Below are 23,718 nucleotides of genomic sequence, written 5' to 3'. Positions count from 1 at the left end.
GTGTGGGAGATAATACGTGCGTCATTATAGCCGAAACCATAACATGAAAAATACTCCTAGGGGGTCGATTTTTTTCCTCACGTAACTTCCACAAGTGTAAGGGACCTTGTAAACAAACCAGAAATAAATATGACGAACAGGGTCGACCGGTCACAGTAGTACGAGCTTTTTGATTCGTCAGAAATGTCGGAACCTCGTAAATTTAATAAGTACTTTTGGTTTTGGTTGGTTATACGAGAGAAAAAGAGAAGGAAAGAAACAATTGTACACTTGAATCATTTGGGCCAGGATGCGTGTTCTCTAGTAGAACATGCATTTTCACTTTCATGACTCTGACACATGAATTGTACATTTGTTATATCAAAAGCATATTTATAAATATATTGTCATATCAAAAGAATATTTATCAACAGAGAAAAAAAAACACAACAGACAAAGCAAAAAACATCCGTTATTTGTAACAACTTGCACAGTTTATTCATTTCAACATCTCAGTGACTTCCAGTGTTTTATTTGTATTTTTTTTTACAACACTAAAAACATTACTCAAAATAACAACATAAAAAAAACACTTGAAACCTTTCTCAATTGAAAATATTTTCCAGTTGTTCAAAAACAAAATTTGTACATTTGTCATATCAAAAGAATATAGTTCTATATTACATGTAAGTAAATACGTTCAAAATAAAAGTCGTTATTCACATGTTCTCAATTCAAAATATTAATGTCGGATATACATTGTATTAAATGTTCACCAACCTTTGAATAATTCAGGTATTTTATTTTTGCAACAAATTTAAAAAAAAAATTGTTCTATGCATTTCTATAACTGTGACAACATTTTTGGCGACAAAAGACAAAGAAACCAACTTAACTAACAGATTTATATTTTCTTTTGCAAGTACTTGAAACAAGTTTATTGGTCTTTGATCACTGTATATGGAATCAACTGTCACTTTTGTAAATAATAAGTGTACAATAGTGAAATACACCCAGTAACAATTACATTTGACTCTTGGGCTACAATTGAATTTTTGTTCACGTATTTCACGTTGAAGAGACTGAGACCAATGATATTTCAAAGCACCAGTAACTGAATACAATACTTGTATTGAACCAAAAAACACCATTTGAACACCATTTTGCTCTCAAAAGGCAATACAAATAATGAGTAAAACAGGGTCGTTGGCATCAACCATAATGTCTGTTGGCATTTTACCACTAAGAATCGCATAACCTATTGTCCAATGAGCTGTGCTGAAGTACCCCCTCATTGGTAAGATGAGGACACTTGAGGGAGGCCACTGACAGAGACATTTGAAAGATGAAGATGACATGGCTTTGTGCACATACAAAATAAAATAAGTCGTGCGCACTTTGCGTTAAACGCACGAACCATTACGCAGTAAAAAGCACCCTCTCTTGTTTGCATACGGAGCCCATTGCGCCCAGTCCTAATGGACAGCACCCCATAAGTCCGATTCCTCCAGCTCAATGTCTTCGTTTAAAAATAGGACAGGATATCCTCTTCACTTTTCATGTGGGGTGCTGTGGTCCGATGGTTTTGGTGTTTGACTCGTGTTATGATTACTACACCACATGGACTGTGGTCCAATGGTTACGATGTTCGACTCGTGTACCGTGGTACAAGGGTTTGAATCCTGACAGGGAACATGGTGCTTGTGCACTTGGGCAAGGCACTTTACTATGATTGCCTCTCTCCACCCAGGAGTATAAATGGGTACCTGTGAAGGTACAGACAATATTGCGCGGGTCTCGAGCTGTTGCAGGGTCTCATTCCTGATGAACAGGGATAATAATTGTGACGCGCATTTGATCACATTCTTATGGAATTTGCGCAATATGAATGTATAAATTATTACAGTGGAACGCCACTATACCGAACACCGCTATACCGAACATTCGGCTATACCGAACATGGTGCTTGGCATTTTTTAAAACAAAACATACTGAACATTGTTGTTGAAAAATGTCATCAGAAGAGCGACAGGTGGCTATTATTTCCCCAAGGAATAGAAGGGGAAAGCCACCCATTGCTGTAAGCTCAAAAACTGTGTAATGACATGATTCAATAGTCGTCACATGTTCAAAGTCGTCTTTCAGTAACTATAAGTACCAGGACGTGCAAGGTGAAGTTCTAAAGGGAGCTATTTATTGAAAAATGAGTACCAGAGCACCGGCGGCTAATAATATCGTTATACCGAACGATCGATATTACGAACAATTTCTGTGGATCCTGCGATGCTCGTTACAGTGGCGTTCCACTGTACTATTATTATTACTCTGTACTCTAATATGAGTGGAAAACAATGCCATCACAAGGCAATCACAAGGCAAATATCAGGAACTAAACAATGACAAAGTAATGCCTATGTCACAGTTCATTGCAACAGTTCGTCTCTTAAATCCAGACTTGAATGAATTGTGAAACACCTGTGATGATGACGTGGATGCCATTTTGACCCCACCTTGTCAAAATGTCACATTGTTAAGGTCCTCTTTTGGAATGGGAAAACCTACCAAAAATGACATTGGAAAAATGCCAAATTATCTTTTGCTTACGTCTTCCATGTACCTTGTTCTAGTGATAATGAGATCCCGAGTGACTTTGTTATTAGTGATTCTAAGTATAGACATGTTTTCATGTATTTGTCATAGCTGGCTCTCTCCACATGTTACTACATGTAGTTTCAATTTTGGATAGCACAACTTGCAAACTAAATTTCATTTTTCTTTTAAGTCCAAAAAAGACCGAATTAATTTTCAGCTCTTTACTATAAACATGAAAATGTTTGATTCTTAGCTCTCTACTGTTAGAAGGGGTTATATTTTGTGGATATACAAAGTGATTTTTGTTTTAGTATGCGTTGCAAACCAGATACTGCAACTACTTTAGATTGGCAGATTGGGGAAGACAGGCTTTGGCCATGGTCCAAGTAATGATGGTAAGGATATTAATTTTGGGGGGTTGGTTAGGTTAAAGGCTGTGAGGGAAGGCTGGGGACTCAGCACACCATGTGGGGAGATAAGCTTGTGGGCGAAGCGCTATAAAAGTTGAAAGAGCAGAGCAAATCCTTGAACTTTTACAGTCGTTCTTGGCAAACTGCCCCTGGCAAGCCTCACTTGGCAAACTGGTCGTAGAAAGCGATCTTGACTCTCTCGATGTGGTGGCAGAGCTTGATGGCAGGCCCCAGCTTCAGGTCCATGCATTCCTGCACCGTGGGCAGGGTGAGCAGTAGTAGCGCCTGGCCGTCAATTTCCTGTTGGGGGGAAAAAGTATTGAGATGTACAAGGGAATGAAAATAGCAGGGAATTAGAAGAGGGTTTAGAGGAAAATCTGTTGTGACCCTGAGTCTCCCGCTACATGCTTTTCAATGCAGTAACACCGACAATCTCCTGTAATTATGAACTTCCCCCTTACACCATGTACACTCTTGACTTAGTAACATGTCACTTGCCATTTTTGCCAAGTGGAATTATACTGAGTGGCATCAAGGGCAAAAACTTGATAAACGTGGACTTTTCAGAAAGAATGATCTGATACACCGTACCCTCTGGAGACGTGTGTACAATAGGGAACAAAAGATCGTTTACGTCTCCACAGGGCAATTTCTATAGATGACGACGTCTCCACAAGGTTTTCACAAAATAGATATATGGACTTTACTCAAAAACTAGGAATTTCTGTTGATCTGTCACAAATGGAAGAGTTTTAGAAAAGAGATATTATGTCCGAATTTCAGCCAAGGAAATTAATTCTGGTCAAAATAAGAGCATTTTTAAACTACACTTTCAAACTCGAAAACTTTAGTACACGAGAACAAAGGAATGTCTCCACAAGGATACAAATTCCAGTATGGGTGTGTTATGCAAGAGTCACAGCTTTGTGCCAGCTAGAAGCTATTTTTCAGTCTATTACCTTTAGCTGGGGAGGGGAATCTTATTTTTTTTAAATTATTTTTTTTAAGTCGGTCTCTGGTCAGCGCGCGCGTCGATTTTAATCATGCGCGTCAATCTTTTTTTTTTCCAAAATGTTCTGCAGTAGCTCCAACAGCGCCCTCCATTGCCGCACCTCCTCAATTTTTTTTTACCAAAGAGCACCAAGGAATGGGAAATTGCACCAAGGCAAATGATCGAGAGCACCAAGGCAAATTATGGAGGACACCAATGTACATGAGGACACCAAATAGCAAAATAGTAACCCACCTTGTCTGTACAATCCAAGCTTGAAGAAAAAAAAAAAAAGCCAAAAAAAAAAAAAAAGCCGCGTCCCCGCGTCAATTCCGGAATTTTGGTCTGACCAGAGACCGAATATTTTTTTTTTTTGGCCTAACTGCTACATACATGTATTTTTTTCGTCAATCTATAGTGGTGTTCCCTAACATGGCGCACTTCCACATTTACCCCGACTTTCCACATCAGTGTTGCCAAACTTCTTTGTTGACAAACTTCAAATTCATTCACTGAAATACTGGTATTTTTACCTTATTAATGCTTGCTATTTTACCTCTGTGAACAATTTCAGTTTCATAAAATTTAATCCGAAATTCAACAACGGTGGCGTCCGGAAATTGGGCACAATTTAAATCGGCTGAGTGTGCCCTAACATGGCGCACTTGAATAAATCTCAGGAAAATTCCAAATTAACATTTAAGAATTTCTGTAAAAATGATAAATTCTGATAAACAATTATTATCTCTACTTACATACTCAACTACAAGCTTGTCAAAAAATTATTTTCTATTTTTTCAGGACATTTTCAAAGGGTTCACTGTGCACTTCCCAAAAAAATTGGAAAATCATGCCGAAATAACATTTTCCTCCAACTTTGTAAAGGGTAGATAAACTCGTGATTTATGAACGGGAGTGTTTAGAACTTGATGAAATTTCAACTTTTTGTGAAATTTCAGTTAAAACTTTTGCTCCAGCTAGGCGCTAGCAGGCGAAAAATCAAAGTGCACCACGTTAGGGGCCGTGCCACGTTAGGGTACATCAACAATATGTACTTTTAAAATTAAATGGTTGTGTCACTGCAAAAAAGTACACAATTTGCCAAAATTCACAATTTTATTTAATTGTAATGGTGTAACACTGAGATTTCTCTCAACAATTTGACATACTTAAAATGTAATAAATTAATTTTATGCAGTTTTTGTACGTCGTTTGTCAGTTTGTCTCAATATTAACCCTAACAGTCTTGCCACCTCCAATATTAATATACTTCACACACCCTTACTGCATCCATTTATTATACTCTCAGCCGTCACAAAATAAAAAAATTATTTTTTTTCCTCAGCATAAATTGCTTGGAAAAAAAATGAGATACAAATCTTGTATAGGCCTGTCAAAACAAATATCATTCGGCTCCAAAACTTGACTTACACAATTTTTCATTTGACTGATTATTTCAACATCATCCCCTACAAAATGATTGAAACAGATTTGCACAATATTCAGTGTACGGGTTGTAGCCTACGGCACGATTAACAGATGGTCCAATCAAATTCATAAAAAAATATGCCAGTCAACTTCAGCACCGCTGTTCAAGACACGAAGCAATTTTGATCATAATCCTTTATGGTATGATGGCATTGGTTTTCCGTTACATACAATTCTAGCTGATTTAATTTCCCTGGTATTAACTGACTACAGAACAATTTTGTGCAAACAAACCGGCGTATTTGTTTTCATTTTAATGACCGGCCATCTGTCATTTTAATTACATGCTCTGCATGCAATTGTTTTTTTTTGACTGGTTTGTCAAAACCTATTTTGGACCGACAAAGCCGAATCGAAAAAAAATAAAGGTGATCTATTGAAGCAGAGAAAAAATAACTAGTTTGAAATATTTGCAATGAGATACCGGTAGAGATGTGAATGTCACAAGTGTGCAGTAATTTGCTCTCTGGAAATTCCACATAGACCACATATCTTTACAAAAAGGAAGCCATCAATTGGATGTGTGCATTTGCAACAAATTGTACAGTATTAAATACAAAATAAGGACCATACTGACAGCACTGGTTTTTACATACTGATTAAAAATGTTTCAATTTTACAATGTGGTTATCCTGGATATTAACCATTTGATTTGTACTTAATTGTAGCTCTACTTTTTTGAATTTTGGGGGCACGTTGAAATGTAGTGAAAATTTAGATGATTTTTCATTTTTGGTAAAAAAAGAGAAATATCACAATATGTAAAAATTACAGAATACTCAAACTTGCTGAAACGAGGGAAAAGTGATTCAAAACAACAAACTCTTATGGCAGTAATAAATGACAAGCTTAAGTCATTGTGGGCTGTCAAAATCAATGCATTTATACATGTACGTGTACATGCATGTTCCTGTTAAACTCATGCCATCTTATCATTCGAGTGATTCACAATGCAGTGCGACACCAAGAGTTTGCTATGGAGAGTCCATTTTTCAAGTTTACAGTCGACAAAACACGGCCAATTTGAATGAGTCTCAGTAGATTTGAGGTAATATGCTATAGATTGGGGCATAGCGTTTTGCCGCCTTACAAAATTACCATATTGAGAAAAAGAAAAGAAAAAGGTCAAACAGATCCTCGAATCATACGCTTACGAAACTATACTGGCCGGAAAAACTAAAAATTTCATAATTTTCCGAGCTGTGAATTTGTCGACCATCTCCCACAATGCACTGTGAAACATGAACTCTCCGTAGCCAACTCATGGTGGCGCACTGCATTGTGAAACGCCCGAATTGTTACATGGTTGCATTTTAACAGCAACAGCTAATTAACATTTTGCCAAAAAATTGTCACTTAAATATCCCATCTTCTTCTTTTTTGTGCGTGGCACTGTTTGGGGGGGGGGGGGGGGCAGAGGACGGGTGGGGGAAGGGAGGGGTGGGGAAGGTTTTAAAATTGTGTAAGATAATGCATCTCCTGACCTGTTCTTCAAATATCCTGGCTAGTGTTGCACAGTCGGTTTTCTTGATGAATTTGACCACTTCACTGATGGTCCACTTGAGTGGATTGGACGTCAGATGAAGCCGGTCATCTGGTTTGTTGTTTGTTAACAATGCCTGGAGAGAAGAAGAAATTGACATCACATTAAAGCCAGAGTCCATCATTTGCAATTATCCAAAAAGTAAACTGACGTAATTATTGTTGACAAACATACTTGGTTGAAAGATAGTAAGGGGACTAAACTCCCTGTGAAATGATTCTTTCTGGCAAGCTGCCATTTTGAAGAAATCAACGAAAGAAGGCCTTTCCAACGGTGCGTCTTTATTTCCGTTAGTAGTTCTTTTTTTTTATTCGGCGAAGCATGCGCAAGCCTTGGCACGACGCACACGCGGCTGCTATAATTCGTCGGATCGGTGCACGACATCGCGTAGCTGCAATGAGAACGTGTCTCAGACACTGAATTCAGGCCCAATTCAAAACATGATTCAGCAACTTTTGATTTGAAATCGAGATCCTAGAATGCTGTTTATCTCAAAATATACAGCTGAAGCTGAGCTGAAACTTCATCAGGTTAGTTGTTCAGCACCCTTCTTTAGATCTTGAGCACTTTTGTTGATTCAAAACGAACAAAATGCACAAATTACAAATGATGGACTGTACCTTTAAAGAATGTGTCCTGAATTTACAAAATCTTATCTCAGATGTAACGGGGACAAGAAAAATTTGGACCCCACATTTATGGACTGATCCACATATTAAAGGGAATATACATCATTTGCTTTTGCTGTAATTTTCAGAAATGGATGGAATTGGGGGGTTGGAAATATATAGCAAATATAGTTACACTGACTTTTTTGAGGTTTTGGGTTCGAAAATGCTATAAAAACCAAGAAAAACAATCATTTTCCTGTAGTCTGGTTCCCTGACTCCATATAAGAAGAAACAGAGCAGTTTACATACATTGGGGAATTGTAAGGTCAGGGAACTAGTCTAGCTGGCTTGTACCCGTTCATAGGTGTGTAATCAATTGCAAACAAGTGCGATGGTCAATTGGGGCCAGTATTTGAAAAAAAGCCAGTTTTTTTCCAACGCTGGTCGGCCGACCAGCGTTGGAAATTGATACAAAAATACCACTTTTCTTGAAAATGACAGTATACCAGGTGCCATGATTTTACAGGATGCTTTACACTGTCATTCACTAACAGTTCAGCAAGGTATTTCAAAATGATTTGGTAGTTTTTTTTTTGATGTTTGCAAATGTTGTATTTTCCCTTTAACCCATTAGTACCTGCACTGTATTTATTTACAGAAGAATCCATAAAAGTATAGAGTACTCTCGCGTATTCAGCTGGTATGGAGCATTACAGGGACTGGTTAAATAAACCAGCGTCGTAAAATTGTAAATATAGGCCTATTTGTAAAAAGATAAATTGCAGGCTCCTTAATAAAATAGAACAGTTTTAGAACACAGCTGCTACCGAAAGCATAATCTATTTGTAATGATTCAAAAATGGTCCAAAAAACGTGTACACTATAATCTTCATAAAAGTGGGGCTGATAGGGAAATATATTTGGGGGAATTGTGCCTTTGATGATACAAGCATGGCATTTGGCACACAGTCAGTGTTCATGTATGTATTAAGAAAGATATTTGGCTATAGGGCTATCGCAGATTTGTACTTTGAAAAAAAAAACATTGGTAGAATAACAACCAATTTTCAAAATTTTCAAAATGGCTGCCATTGCTTGTTATTCTACCTATATTTTTTAAAGGACAAATCTGTGATGGCCCTATAGCCAGATATCTTTCTCATGACACACTCTGACTGTGTGCCAAATGCCATGCTTGTATCATCAAACTCAAAGGCACAATCCCACCACCTATCTGCCGTGCCATAAGATTTAATGGTTAAAATACAAACTTGCATGGGTAGAAAAAAATGTTAAATGTTCCGTCTGAAAAAGTATTCTTTTGAAATAAAACCTGGGATTTCAGGTATAAATACACATAGAAATTACAGTGTAATCTTAATTTAAGGTCAGCTTATTAATAAACAAGCAAGGGTACAAAAAATCATTCTATTAGTGTTCAAATAGTGTTCTGTTCTAGGAAAAGGGACCACACACATGTTTTTATTAAATTGAAAAGACTTGCCGCAGACTGTAGGATTTCTATATAGAAATTCCCAAAGCCTAGCTTTTAAAGCAATCAGTATGCAAATTTGAATTTGAAAATTTGTTCAGATAAGATACCTCCCTAAAATGCACAATTTCTTGCAAAATCATTGTCATCATTGATGAAGAAATGATTTAAGTACAATTTCTCATTGAATGTTTAAATGCAAGTAGCTGTGACGGCGATTTATCAATTTAAGATCACCCCAAATCTCAATGTACACACACACACAATTGGCCAGAGGCTGCTGATAGAATTTCATTACGCGATTTTACAATTGAACAATATCCCATTTAATAATACCGGTATGTAAAGCACCACAAATACTATTTTTTTTCAGCGGTGTGCTGCCATTTCGGGCTTACTGGTCAATTTGTTTGTTTTTCTGATAGTTTAAGACAAATTGACCTTTAGGACTTGTTTAAAAACATATTTTGTTCTTGCTGTTCACACCCAAGTCAACAATTAATTTTATCACTGTGGACAATGACTTAATTTGCGCAAACACATTGGCCTTTAGACAGAATCCTAAATAAACACTATATTGCACTAAGCCTTGCATCTAACCACAAATAATAGTCGATTCGCTTCTTCAAGATATCTTGATTATCACACGGAACCTTACAAAACAACCTGCTCATCTAAATGTCAAGTCTAAAAAAAAAGATAAAAAAAAGAAATAAAATAAAAACACTAAATGGACTTGTTATTCGATCTTCAGTAATCTAGCTATAAAGATTGAATCAGTCATCTGATAGTTTAACACGAGACCTCCTGAGGCGGAATCCACTTTTCTAGGAGGAGAATGATTTTCACCTCTTTATTCTTGTGGAGTTTCTAATGCACATGTAGGTCAGGCAACCGATAGGTATCATCTATGCCAGAGGCTAGATAATAGGCAGGAACTGAGGAAAGATTTGGCTGAATTGTAGCGGATGCAGGTTTAAGATTTCTATCCTAGAATTTCCAGGCATACAATTTATACCCTTGCCAAGGTTTCTATTCTGTATCTTTTATTTAAAAACCTCAATGGTTTTGCTTTTATTTCAATGTACCTCTCTCTTTGGTTCTTCTCAGAACTACAAACAGTTTGGGAACTACAAACCTGAGTGTAGCTTGATAGAATCTAAAAAATGAAAGCGACTTTGAAATTCTATCCTGTTTTGAATAATGGAAAATGAAAGGATGCCTGGTAAGAAAGTTGAAGGAAAAAAAGAAGTCATTCGCAAGTTATTCTTCATTTCTGTGAAATTTAAACCCCCCCCCCAAAAAAACCCCCCAAGGTCTGACTGCCATAAAAGACATTTTGTGTGCTGTGCCAATTCCTGTAAGATAAAAACAAATCTTGTATTTTTACTGGTTTACAGACATTAAAGTATGTCTGAAATAAATTCATGGCCAATATATGAACAGACACCGAGACAAGATCGGCTCAAAATCTGGCACTATGATTTGTGCGAAATAATTTTTACAGATCAACTAACAGATTATATAGCATTTTTGTGTTCAAGTGGCTGTGGCACCGAAGCCCCCACATAAAGATGACATCACTGTTTTGCTCATAAATATGGAAATTCACATTAGTATTAAAATTCCAAAATGCCTAAGAAGTACCATTTGACATGGCAATGCTTGGCCTGAAAAAAGAAACTACATGGGCTACAAATTGGCCTATTAAAAATAAAGTATGCTTCAAATAAACCCATCAAAAACGAAAAACTATAAAGAAATCTGGCACTTGCACAATTTTCTTAAAAAATAAAAACATTGCCACTTAGTGTGAAATTTGAGTTGCACTTTATGCATGTGTGCAAACATCTATACCTAACCCTCCCTCCTGCCTACAAAACCCAACAAAACAGGGCTTACAAATACTCAGCAAATGCACTTTAACACGTTGACTGCCGACAAAACTTTTACAGGGTGCCCCCCCCTTTGACAAGCGATGTACGTATGCACGCATATTGGTACTTACATGTACTAAAAAACAATAATTTGATAATTTAAACGTACTCATTTGATAGGTTTTTATTCCCAAACTGCCAGCAGCTAAATTTATTGCATTTTCAGTGATATAGGCCTATGCCAGTATATTCAGTTTACAATACAAAAGCCTTTGATTTACTACGAACATACTCGTAGTGGCCAAATCCGGTACGCCTGTCACTACGAATATATTTGTAGTCAGCAGGCAACACGTTATTAACTTATTTGAGTGTTTACGGTCACAAGAGGGCGCTGTTGTTATAATGAGGAAATGTGGCTTCGCTATGGATAACTTTATGGAATGTGTGCTATCCAATGGTGTATCTTGTAGGTGGGGGCTAGGCACAATATTTCCAAATTAATGTCCAAACATGTAGTACATGCTGAAAAAGCATTTGCTAAAAAGATATATCCATTTGATAAAAGTGAAAGAGTGAAACTGTTTTGAAAACTTATAGAAAATACACAGTATAACAGCTGTTTCGTAACAAAATTATTCACTTTATTGTATTTTCTTAAAATAAGGGAATCAACATGTGCTTGGCTGGTTTTACCGGCTAGGGGCCTGGTCGCGGATAATGGCCCAAGCTGAATCGGTTAAAAAGTCAAAATAAGTTAAAAACTACAAAATTCCAACGATTTCGTTCAACAATTTTACTGCATGTTTTGTGAAACACCCCTCTGGCCATGTGCATGGAAAGTGCCTCTCGTACTTGGGGCTAAAAATCTCCTTATATGCGCGATGGTGCGCAGAACGCAGAGGTGTTTTACTGGCGGTTTAAAACCAACCATGTGATGGGCTCTTGACCAATAGGAATGGGTAAACGGTCTCAGGTATTTATGAAATGTGTTTGTCTTTATAACAGCCGTCGATACTGACACTGGGTAAGCAGAAGAGGGTGGGATTCTAAATTTTTTGATTTTTTTTTGATTTTTGAAAACGAACTAAAAAACCAGTTTGAGTCGAACACACACTGGCTGTTTTTGCACACAGGCACAGCTGACGGGTTAATTAAGACGTCAAGATTGCCTCGACTCGCCTCCGGGTGACGTCTAAACATGCTAATCCCTCGTGCCTTTTGTACACACACACACAAGGTCCTTGAAGTTTGTGGAGGCGGACAGTGTGTTGATCTTGAATTGGCCGTTGTGCAGTTTTGGAACATATGAGGTTTCGGCAAGAAATATCGTACAAATACTGTTGAAATGACTCTCGCAAATCAGTATTTGTGGCGTATATCAGAAGTTGGCTGGTAAATTTTGCCTTTTGCGAAAATCCAAATTGTTCGGCAAAAATAATCCCGGCGCGAAGTGGTTATTCCAGACATTTCCCTTAAAGCAAATCTACTTTGTCAAGAGGAACAGAAACACCACTCACTTTAGTCTTTGGCTTGTTGTGGTTGACGGTGGAATTATTCTCTAGTGGTTTCTTCTCCTTCTCGACTTTCTTCTGAGCTCGGTTGGGGTTCAGAATTGCAGCAAACGTCTTCAGCTTTGTGCCTCTCTCTCGGTGCGGTAGTATCAGCTTGGGTGGCAGTGGATGGATCTGACAATGTTAACACAAGGTGTTCTTGTTAAAGATTAGCTATTTCGGTTTGCAGGCAGCAATATCAAATGAAGGAAGTTTCTGGGAATAACTTGTAATGAGTGAACTTCAAGAGAGCTGTGAACTTAAAGGAAACATGCAGTCCAAAGTTTTCATAACGTATTTTATTTTATATATACATTCATTTATGTGTATTAAATGTGAATTAAAAGCAGAACTGGTTCTGGTGTACGTTTAGTGAGGTAATTTGCCGTCCAAAATTGAACCCCCCCTTTTTGATTTTCGCGGCAACTCCAAATGAGGGCGCTGTTCATGACATAAACAAAGGCAGAGAAATCCAGGGCCCGTAAATGACGTCTGGGTATGAGACGGATTAGCGAAGCTACTGTGCTGTGTGCAGCCGCCGCGTACCCGTACGTGGCATTATATGCACACGTACGAATGTGTCTACATGGGATATGTACAGTACACACGTCCACGTGGACGTGCCACGGTGCCACCGTTGTCGAATGAACACAACGACGACCGTCATGACCGTAAAAGTTCCGAAGACCGTCCTCTTCTTTCCTTAGCGAATCCGATGAAAATGGTACAGATTCGTCCGATTCGAATCAGAGTTCTAATGATTAAGACACTGACTCGATGTTTTTTTAGGGGCATGCCCAAGTTGCTGTACAGACCAGCATCAAAGCACGACGGCTCAAAGTGCAGCGCAGAGGGCCGCGAACTCACTGGGCCCGGACCACTTTGCTCTGGTATTTACCTTCACTTTGGCTCTCCAAATGCTCCGATATTTCGGATTTACTGGAAACAAATGAAGGCTTACTCCATCCTTGGTAGTTTTGCTACACCCAGCAGCCACACACCTTGTCGGCATGGCCGAAAATCGGGTGTTATTTCTCCTCGATTCCGAACGAAACACCAGAAAAACTTTCAGTGCCGCAATGTATATGTACATGTATTATGATGCACGCCGCAATGCCGGTGCCCCCGCAGCGCGGCAAGTCTCTGCCTTCGCTTGCGTCATAACCCTCGCGAAGTTTTATGTTAATGAAGCTTCCCTTTGTGGGGCGGAGTAGTTTGACCAAACATGTTCACAAATTATTTTCCCCCATTTATCTTAGAAAATAAACACCGCCATACACAAAATATTGTTAAGAACATCATCCTTTATTGATTTAAGCAAAAAAAATGCAATCAAAATTTTATTTCATGTTCCCTTTAAGTTTTTTTAATGCATACTCTGTCCAGTTTTAGTTTATTGATGTTAACAGATTACATCTTTTGTCATTAATTAAATAGTAAGTAAGTAAATTCTATCAAGAGCCAATGTGGCCCATCAGGCCGGTCTTCATCTCCGGTGTTACTCCCCAGCTAATGTCGGTACCCATTTATACTCCTGGGTGGAGAGAGGCAAGTGGGGGTGAAGTGGCTTGCCCAAGGACACAACTTATGGCCAGTGACTGGATTCGAACCCCTGACCATCTGATCATGAGTCACAAACCCTAAGCACTAGGCCACACTCCCCCACTCTGTCTATCTAGAGTGGGAAGATGACAAAAATTCATGTGATTTTCAAGTTGTTGGAAAATCGTCCTGCACTATTTATGACAAATTGTTCACTCTCAGCAGTTTGTACTTTGGGCCCTAATTAACTGTGCTTCCGTGAAACGATGACCGTTGGAAAGATAGATTTTAATTGATCACACAACTACAAGTGAAAGACTTGTGGTTTTTATGAAATCAACACAGAAATCAGAGATGAAACTGGCATATGGCCAAAAAATCGGAAAATAGGCCGAACAAAAATATGTGTCCGAAATCTGGGCCGCGCTGCAGTTAAACACATGTACATGCATGTACAATACACTTCATGCCCAATTTCCGTACACCAACTCCTGCTTTATCATTTTCGATTCAAACAAAATTTTACGATGAAAAAAAAAAGGTCAGTGTTTTCATTGCATAAAACGCCTGAATTACCGTTAGAGTAATGCAGTCATCAACAAAGAAGTTCACTTCTTTATTTGAGAAAGTCGAGGAAAAAGTCTGAAAGACAAGGGCACCGTTCATGGTGCTTCAATCATGTCCATGATTCAACCACACAACTCAACTACTCCACTTGCATTCGTACGTGGGGAAAAATCAGGCATTATCGTCTTTTTCTTCCAACAAATGCCAGTGAAATGTTTCGCTAATGCTTTCTTCGCTATCCTCAAGATAATCAGCATGATTTTTAAAGCATTGCATTTTGTACAATTAAATCTGAAACCTCCGAAAATCGCACAACATAATGATTTTATCCACTGGATCGTTCACAAGGCTACCCGTTCCCCAGCGGCCATGTGCTAGCGCCGTACGGTGCGGTACGTACGCTGGTACAGTTGCATATCTTCTTTGTAAAGTACATATGAACGTACGTGCGACACAGTGATTTTTCCATGTCACCTGTCAATGTTTAAAACATTGACAGGTGACCTTTTGTCCAGCCGGAAAAGGCTCCGATCAGTGTTATGGCCTGTGTTTCTACCGTTGAAACACTCCAATAACGACTGGTAAAAGAGATTAAAACTACGTTCGCGATGATTTTAACGTGCCACTTCCATGGACTCTTCATTGACTTTTCTTCGAAATTATGATTGAAATAAAATGACATTTTGTGAAAAAATCGTTACAAAATCAAATTTTTGTAGGACACATTGTAAGAAAATCAGCAATTTCATTGGAAAATTCAAAAAGTCGGATTTCCGATTAAAATCTGAAAAGTTTCATCTCTGAGAAATGAATTTCTAGGTACGAAATCACTTTTTCAAAAACATGGCCTGTAAAGCATGCGCTGTCATTGTTTTAAAGGTCCCCACGCCTTTTTTATGTTTCAGTTTAAATATCTGGGGATGGGGGAATGATTCTATAGCCCATTCCAAACAATAGAGGGATATATCCCCCAGGATTTCTTACACCCATGCAACCCAACACTTAGAGCCTCACCTTTTTTCTCTTAGCCGACTGCAGCAGTGCGTGCGCCACCGTCTGAGACGTGGTGTTCTTCTTCATCCCACCCATGCCACCTCCTCCCCCTCCCCCTCTGCCCATCTCTTGTTTCCTCCCATCTTCCATCTCCCCATCTTCTTCGTTTCCGTCTGGTTCCCCGTCTTCTTGGGACAGGATGTGCTTCTTGCGGTGGACAAACGGCTTGCGCCTCTTGCGCCGCTTGCTGCCCCTGCGGACCGGGGGCAGGAGGGGTTTGACTGGGTTCTTCCTGCCTGGCGGCCGGCCGATGTGGTGGAATTTCCTCTTCTTGCCATACTGGTAAGCTGTGGGATGAAATATAGAAAAAAAGTTAAATGAGTGGGATTACTGTAAGAGAAGGGTCTTTTACCCTTTTGGAAATTACACTTCTCTGCTCTCTTTCAGACCACTGCCGTAACTTGATCCAATTTCATGCATGCGAATGTTTTGTAAACCTGTTGTGTGAGTGACTGAAAGGAACACCCATTTGTGGGTGCAGGTAGGATATGGCACACAAGTTGTATTCAATAACATCTGCCAGTGTTGCAGGTCGTATCCATCACAAGTCCAGTCAAACGTAAATCACAAGTCCAGTCACAAGTGACACATGATCAACAAAAGGCATGCTTTCGTCATAATTTTTTTAAACAGCTTGTGACTTAAGACTTATGGACTTGTGAGGACTTGTGATGGACTCGACAATAAAACCAATGACACATGCCGCTTGCATTTTCACAAAGGAGGATTTTCTTACAATGTATGCACAGAGTCCAGTTGGGCTCTGAGGAATAGCTATGTATTTCATGCTTAAACGGAAAGCGAAAGTGGAGCCACTTTAAATAAGGTAGGTTCACAGTAACGTTCTCCACTACCCTAACAAAGTCACTTTTCTCTTTATTTGAGTGAAATGTAAACCAGCCTTTAGAGAGGTTCTCTCTCACACCAGTGCGTGAAATTACAGTCGGACATCGGACATTTTCCGACCACTTTCATGGTTTGTCCGACCAAATGCAGATGTGCTCGGACAAAATGTCCGAGCGATTTATGTATTCTTTGTGGAGTTGTCTTTTTCAGAAGTATGAAATAAACGCTTGCACTCAAAAGTATTTTGTTGTTTATTTCCGATGATCCAGTCTGTAATACTTACCGTACGCTGAGCGGCTGCTAACTACATGTACGTGTTGTCTTATATTCACGCAATAGATGCAACGCGTTTACACCCCAATCATTACACAGTCTAGTACAGCGCGGCGTGCACAGCGATAGATTGGCATTCGTACGTACGTGCCGTTTGCCAAAAAATAGACGTGAAATCAAGTCGATAAATTGTGTTTCGATCAGCAGTCTTCGTGTTTCTTCTACAAATCAGTTAATACAACTTTTTGTACTTTTCAAGTCATTTTATGGAAATGAGCAGTGGCCGTTTGTGGAATTCCCAGTTAATTTCTATTGGGCAAAAGTGTTAAATTGGACCTGATTCAACCTCTATTCCTTGCTATAATGATTCGAACGAGCCTCTTTGGACATTCAGAACTGCAATTTCACCCAGTTTAAGTTATGTGTTCTGCAGACTTGAATCGAGTCTGTATAGTGACGAGTCGAAATATAGAGTATTATAAGGACATTGACGCGCATACATGTAATGAGAATTTAGCAAGATCAAAGTACGTTGTGTTGCGCGGTATGCTTTAAGTGCGTGATTGTTACTAAATTCTCACAACGTGGCTTACTACAGAAACGAGCGCGTGAATCAAATTTGGAACGCTAAATGGCAGATCAAAACTTGACAATGGCAGAACACTTTTGATTGTGCTCGGACATTTTGTCTGACCACTTTTTTTTGTCTAATTTCACGCACTGCACACACTTACTATATTTGGTCTTGGTGAGATTGGTGCAGTTGTCGGGGCATTCCTCCTCGTCTCTGACACACAGGAGAGACACCAGGTTGGGACAGCACTCCAGTTTGATGCACGCCGTCCTCAAGTAATCCGTCATTTCAGCCGAGGATTTGCAGATCTCCACCATGGATCGGTAACTTTTGCCTTTGTACCTGGTGGTCAATAAAATCAGTCCATGATACATCAAATAATTATCCCCAATAGTACAACACAAGTGGTGCAGTGGAGTTGCTCGTGATCTATCAATGACAAGACATCACAAGTCTATCACAAGTTAATTAAAATATTTCAAGTCCCCCCCCAAAAAATAATACGGCAAATATGTGATGGGATTGTGCCTTTGATGATACAAGCATGGCATTTGGAACACAGTCAGAGTATGTCATGAGAAAGATATTTAGCTATAGGGCCATCGCAGATTTGTCCTTCGAACAAATATAGGTAGAATAACAAGCAATGGCAGCCATTTTGAAAATTTAGAAAATTGCTTGTTATTCTATCTATATTTTTTCAAAGGACAAATCTACGATGGCCCTATAGCCAAATATCTTTCTAATGACAAGCTCTGACCGTGTATCACATTCCATGCTTGTATCATCAAAGGCACAATTCCCCCAAATATTCCCCTATCGCCCAACTACAAGTCAAGTCACAAGCTTTTTCAAATAAACCGTGACCAAGGCATTTTACTGTTCATCCCCTGTTATTGTACGTGGCAATGGACGTGTGAATTTGCTTGTGATTTACTTGTGAACAGACTTGTGTTGTAGTTAGATCCATCACAAGGATCTAACTACGACACCTGGACATCACCTGACCAATTGGGGCATGGGGCATGACTGGACACTATGGGACAGTAAGTGGTGCTATTCATTTTATGCACACCTCCCCTTTAGTGACAACCCTGCAGGTGAGTATGGTAGCTCAGTCAGACTCAGTCACAAGCACTGCCCACAAACAAAAGATGGGCAGGGCTTATTACCGAATCCGGAATGGTCCATTGCAAAATCTTTCGCCAGGTACTCACTTTGCTTTCATGACTTGCAGATGGCCGTTCATACCAGCGGTTTCCTCGTTCTCAATCTCCAGTTCCTTGAGGACCCGGGGAGGCTTGTAAGCAGCGTTGATGAGCAAGGACAGCACCTCACGCAGAACCAGGACCACAATGCCCGGCCCGACGGCCTTGGGCAGCTCAGCGATGCGGCCTTTGCTCAGGTAGGGGCCCGAGAAGCACTTGTGGTTGAAGAAGACCTTGCCTGTCCAGTCACTGTCATGACCTGCAGTGGGTGTAGTGCAGGGTGAGTACAAAAACACGAAACCCAAATGTCGGGACTATTGTTTTAGTGAAGCTCTGCATGTAGCACTTTCAAAATTAGGATATGAAAGCCCAATTCATAAGCTTTCTTTTATTACAAGAATCATTCAAATCACTCATGTACTTTTGAAGTTGCGGAGTTTAAACGCACTCACCGTTTTAAAGTTCTGTCCACGGATCACAAAAAAAGGTGTGTGTTCTTTAAGCAAACCGAAAACAATTCACACACATCCTTATGTGAGTTGTGTTCGTTTTACTGAAAGAACACTGCACTTTTTTGTGATCCGTGGACAGAACCTTAAAACGGTGGTTGTGTTTAAAATTCTGTAACTTGAAAAGTACATGAGTGATTTGAATGATTCTTGTACTAAAAGAAATCTTATGAATTGGATTTTTATATCCTAGAATTTGAAAGTGCTACATGCAGAACTTCACTAAAATAATGGACCCGACATTTAGGTTTCGTTTTTTTGTTGACTCACCTGTAGTTGGGAAAGTGTCATTTTCCCAAAGTGTGCATTCTGAATGCAATGGGGAATTTCTAATGGAATGGAGGCATTCTTAAGTTCTGGGTATTTTTGTTCTGGGAATTTTTCAATTCTTAGAGTTGTTTTTTGAACTGGTAAGACGTTACCTTCTGCAGAGTCCTCGTCTCTGCTCAAACTCCGGATCTTCTGATACAAATCTCTGCCCGGACTCATGGGGGAAATGGATGGCTGACGACTGCAAGGAGAAAAGGATGATTGCGCTGAAGGTTTGTGTTAGGTCCTATAAGAATCAGTGTCATCAAGTGTCTCACATATTTGCTGTAGCCCTACATGCCGCTCTATGTACAGACAGATTTTCGAGGGCTGTTAAGTAGAACACTTGCCCAGTCCACGAAATATATAGCCAAGTTTCATTCACAAAGTCATAAATATTACGAAGAAATACATGATAAAACCAAAGACCCTAGTAAGAGAATGTGGAGGATAGGAAACTCTTAAAAATTCAAAAATCTCACCTCTGTTTTTCTGGCCAAACAATGGCAACCTTTTTGGCTTTCCGTGCTGTTGAAAGGAACAAAAAATAGTGCATTTTACAATATGTTTACAGATTATTGGCTATTTGAAAGGGATGGATATCATACAGTCTATGCATAACTATTCCCTCAGAAATTAAATTCAATTTTGTTTTACTGGCAGACATTTTAGTGCCGCTTCTGTCACTTGCATCCTCCAAGCGCAGGTGTTTCTCTATATCCAAAACACTGTAAGTTGTACACATTCACACACCGCACTATTTGTGCAAACAGTCTTCGCACAGATGATGTGTTCTTTCATGAGTGCTGCATTGTGCCTGCATAAATAGTTTGGCGCCATCCCATTAACCCTCCGGTGCAGAATCTAGCCCTTTTGGGGACCCAATTTGGTTAATTACCTTAATTAAAAAAAAAATTCCAAACCAATTCTGGTGATCTTCCATCTAATCCAAGCAAGAGACACCCTCTACGGATATATGCAGTCACCTTTAGTGTGTGACCCCGGGTCAGGCATATCTGAGCATGACAACCTGGGCTAAGGACCGACGCAATTTCTGCCCATCCGGGGACCCACCATATACACGTGCACAAAACAACTCCGACGCAATTCTGCCCACCCGGGGACCCACCATATACACGTGCACAAACAAGGTCACTTGCGGGTAGACAGTGCACGGCTTGACCACAGACAAGGTATACAATACACCTCCTTAGTCCACAGACATGGCAAGATTGTGTTCATGTGGATACAGTGTTGTGTAGCCTCAAACCGTGGCGCTAAATATTTGGGTCCCCGGGGGACCCCTTACTGTAAGTGTGTTACTAAATGGGCTTTCTGCGTCGGAGGGTTAAACCGTTAACACTGAATGAAATACGTTCAGTGAACTCGACAAAAATAGCCAAGTAAGACAAAATCAGCGGACAAAATTGAAAGCCATTACTGAAGTGGGACCACGCTTGTGCATGTCAGGCGTGTTCTTAAAGTTGAGGTACGAGTACATTGTCATAACCCCATTGGTTGAAGTAACATTGACTGTGTGGGTACCAACAGGATGCGAGTGTGTCATTATATAGATATCAGTAGTTCCACCTCAATAATAATGACAACAAAGATGTGATCCACTTTGACAATCAAACTTGTACTAAACTGCACCATATAAACCCCATTATCATTGCATCATTATTATTTACCGATGAGTTTCTTGGGAGCCTTGAGCATGTATCCGTTGCTCTCACACCATCCCACGGGGAAGATGTCGAAGGATTCCGAGTCCACTACCAGATTGGGCAGTTTGCTGTTGTCAAAGTGAATCCACATGTGTCGGTTGACCACTTTGGTGATGGTGGCCACGCAGATCTCTGAAGGGCAGAAAGGGTTGACGGCTTCCAGCTTCATCATGGGACGGAAATCATGGTCTCTGGAATACTGCCAAGCAATGGTAAAATGAGTCTCAAAATTAGTAGTGAATCACATAGTGAGTATGAAATGAATTTCTGTTGACATGGAAATCAGTGTGTTTCTTAAAAAAAAAAAAAAAGTTCCGGGTAACGTTTTTCACCCCAATGTCAATCCTGATTGCATATCGATGTTCTTGATTGGAGTGATTTAATTTTGTTCATACAGGGTGAGTAAAAAAGAAAGTGACCCGGATTAAAGATTTTTCTTTTTTTAAAAGCAATCACATTTGATACACCAATGAAGTTTGTCTTAAATAAGCATGTTCTTCCACTCATCTGAAAAAAGAATTACTGAAATTGAGCCACATCAGAAGTTCTGCATGTTTTACTAAAAAAAAATATTTTTCTAGCTGTCCACTGAATATCACAGTATTAAGCTATTGAACTTAGTGAGAATTACAGATTACACACAAACATTCAAATACAAATGAGATTTTAATAATTAAAATCAAGACTGAAACATTATTTTTACTGTCAGATATTGTGTTTTGAATATGAGGACAAGTCAACTTTTTCTTCTTCTAAAATACTGATGGCGATTTTTGTCTGTTTTCCTTTTCATCCATGGAGGTGGGAAAACGTCCAGGTTTCATTGTACTCAATAGAACGGTAAATGATCAGTAGGGGACAGCCGAGTTTTGTGATCTTTTTTATTAAAAAATAGCCATAACGTGGGAGTAGATTATGCAAATTACGTGAAATTTTCACAGTTACAAGTGAATAAGATGTACTTTATCCCTATGTTTTTTTTTATAAAATGGAGCGAGCAACATAGTTTATAACCATTTTCCAAATGTGTTCGCATTCTTTTTGACTCGCCCTGTATTTTGAAGTTCAAACACTAAACATCCTTTTACATTTTCACTGAAAAGTAAAATCCCAACGTGGAAGTGATGACACTATGGCTCCGTGCGCCAACAAAAGAGGGCACATTTTACCACTTTTGAGAGCTCCATGGACACGACACACAGTGTGTGCGTACTGTACTGTACTGGTCCGCGCGCGAAGAACGCACGACTTCCTGAATGTGCAAAAGCTATTAGCCACAGCGTCTTCGCGCGAATGTCAAGGAGTCATCGGCGAGAAAACGTTGGAATTTAACTTGCAATGGTCTCCCAGACTAATCCCCGCCCCCAATAACTTTGGATCATTCGAAATACACAGTGGATGGACCGGGAACCAGTCTAGGTCACCCCCAACTCTCCTTTTCTGGCCGTTGAAGGAGTACTTGTGCACGGAGCCCATACAGCCATGCCTTCTACTACTCTCTTTTAAGACTTGCTCTCACATGACTTACAATTCTGAAGAGATCTCTGGGTGCTGCTTTTGCGTCAATCTTTCTCAGATAGGAATTCCACTGAAAATGGGGCTCTCCGTAACCTGAGGGAAAACAATTACCAATTCAAAATAATTAATAACATTTCTGAACATAAGATCTCTCAGGCATTGACAACTTTTAAGTTGAAATAATACATATTGGCCATTTAGAATGCTAGATGGGCATAGATCACACTCTGTGTCTTTGCGACACAGACTACTCTGATGAAATTCCAACCAAACACCACTTGCTTAAAAGTACAGGGGTCTGATTTAACTTCTGCTAAAGAGTCCAGCCAGGGTCACGGTGCGTGTGCCCTTGAGCAAGGCACTTTGTCACTCATTGCTTCTCTCCACCCAGGAGTAAATGGGTACCTGTGAGGGCAGAGATGGTTATTGTGATTGATTTAGCTTGCTTGCGCCTAACAGGCAGCATCGAGCTGTATACTCCCCAGGGAGCTGAGATGGTATTTGGAATGTTTAATTGGCCCAATGATCAGGGTTAATAATAATTCTGTGAGCGCTGTGATTTAGTTTACTAAAACGAGCGTTCTTAAATGCCAATTATTATTAAAGGCAAAGCGGCGATACCTTTAGGTGGCGTGAGTATGTATCCATACTTCTCACACCAGTTGACGGGGAAGATGCCGCCAGAGTCGGCATTGCACATGAAGGTGGTCTTGTATTTCTCGTCGGTCAAGCTATCGATGGTGACCAGGAAGGACTTGTCGTTCAGCCACTCCGAGACGGTGGCTGGACAGATCTGGGAGGGCACTTTTGGGTTGATGGCTTCCAGACGCATCCCTTTCCTGAAGCGATGACAACGGATCTTTGGCTGGTCCTGGAGTTTAAAAAAGTTTTTTTTTTAAAATGTGAGCCTTGTTTTAAAATGATCTTGTCTTGACAGGGTCATTTTTTTGCAGTTCACTTTTGCTGATTCATTTCCATGAAAGAAAGAAATATTCAATGCAAGTTGGTCTTTGGAAGAAGACAGAGTCAATACAACAAATTATTTTAAAAAAAACC

At 39.6% G+C, this 23,718-nt stretch overlaps 1 protein-coding gene across 1 annotated transcript in view; it reads right to left on the bottom strand.

The window, feature by feature from the left end:
• Window positions 1–2,890: 2,890 nt before the first annotated feature.
• The window catches only part of LOC119726677 (scm-like with four MBT domains protein 1), a 35,293-nt gene continuing 14,465 nt past the window's right edge, over window positions 2,891–23,718 (bottom strand). The window contains exons 11-21 of the mRNA XM_038198461.1: window positions 23,284–23,533; window positions 22,673–22,755; window positions 21,109–21,343; window positions 19,900–19,945; window positions 19,531–19,619; window positions 18,609–18,858; window positions 17,552–17,733; window positions 15,660–15,985; window positions 12,504–12,671; window positions 6,945–7,079; window positions 2,891–3,281 (exon numbers count right to left, since the gene is read on the bottom strand). Coding sequence (XP_038054389.1) covers window positions 3,141–3,281; window positions 6,945–7,079; window positions 12,504–12,671; window positions 15,660–15,985; window positions 17,552–17,733; window positions 18,609–18,858; window positions 19,531–19,619; window positions 19,900–19,945; window positions 21,109–21,343; window positions 22,673–22,755; window positions 23,284–23,533 — 1,905 coding nt within the window. The 3' untranslated portion in view covers window positions 2,891–3,140. The remainder of the gene's footprint in view (window positions 3,282–6,944; window positions 7,080–12,503; window positions 12,672–15,659; window positions 15,986–17,551; window positions 17,734–18,608; window positions 18,859–19,530; window positions 19,620–19,899; window positions 19,946–21,108; window positions 21,344–22,672; window positions 22,756–23,283; window positions 23,534–23,718) is intronic.

Source organism: Patiria miniata, unplaced genomic scaffold (genome assembly GCF_015706575.1).
Source record: "Patiria miniata isolate m_02_andy unplaced genomic scaffold, ASM1570657v1 HiC_scaffold_2, whole genome shotgun sequence".
Taxonomy (NCBI): domain Eukaryota; kingdom Metazoa; phylum Echinodermata; class Asteroidea; order Valvatida; family Asterinidae; genus Patiria; species Patiria miniata.
The sequence above is the reverse complement of the archived record's forward strand: the minus strand, read 5'-3'. Positions and strand labels throughout refer to the sequence as shown.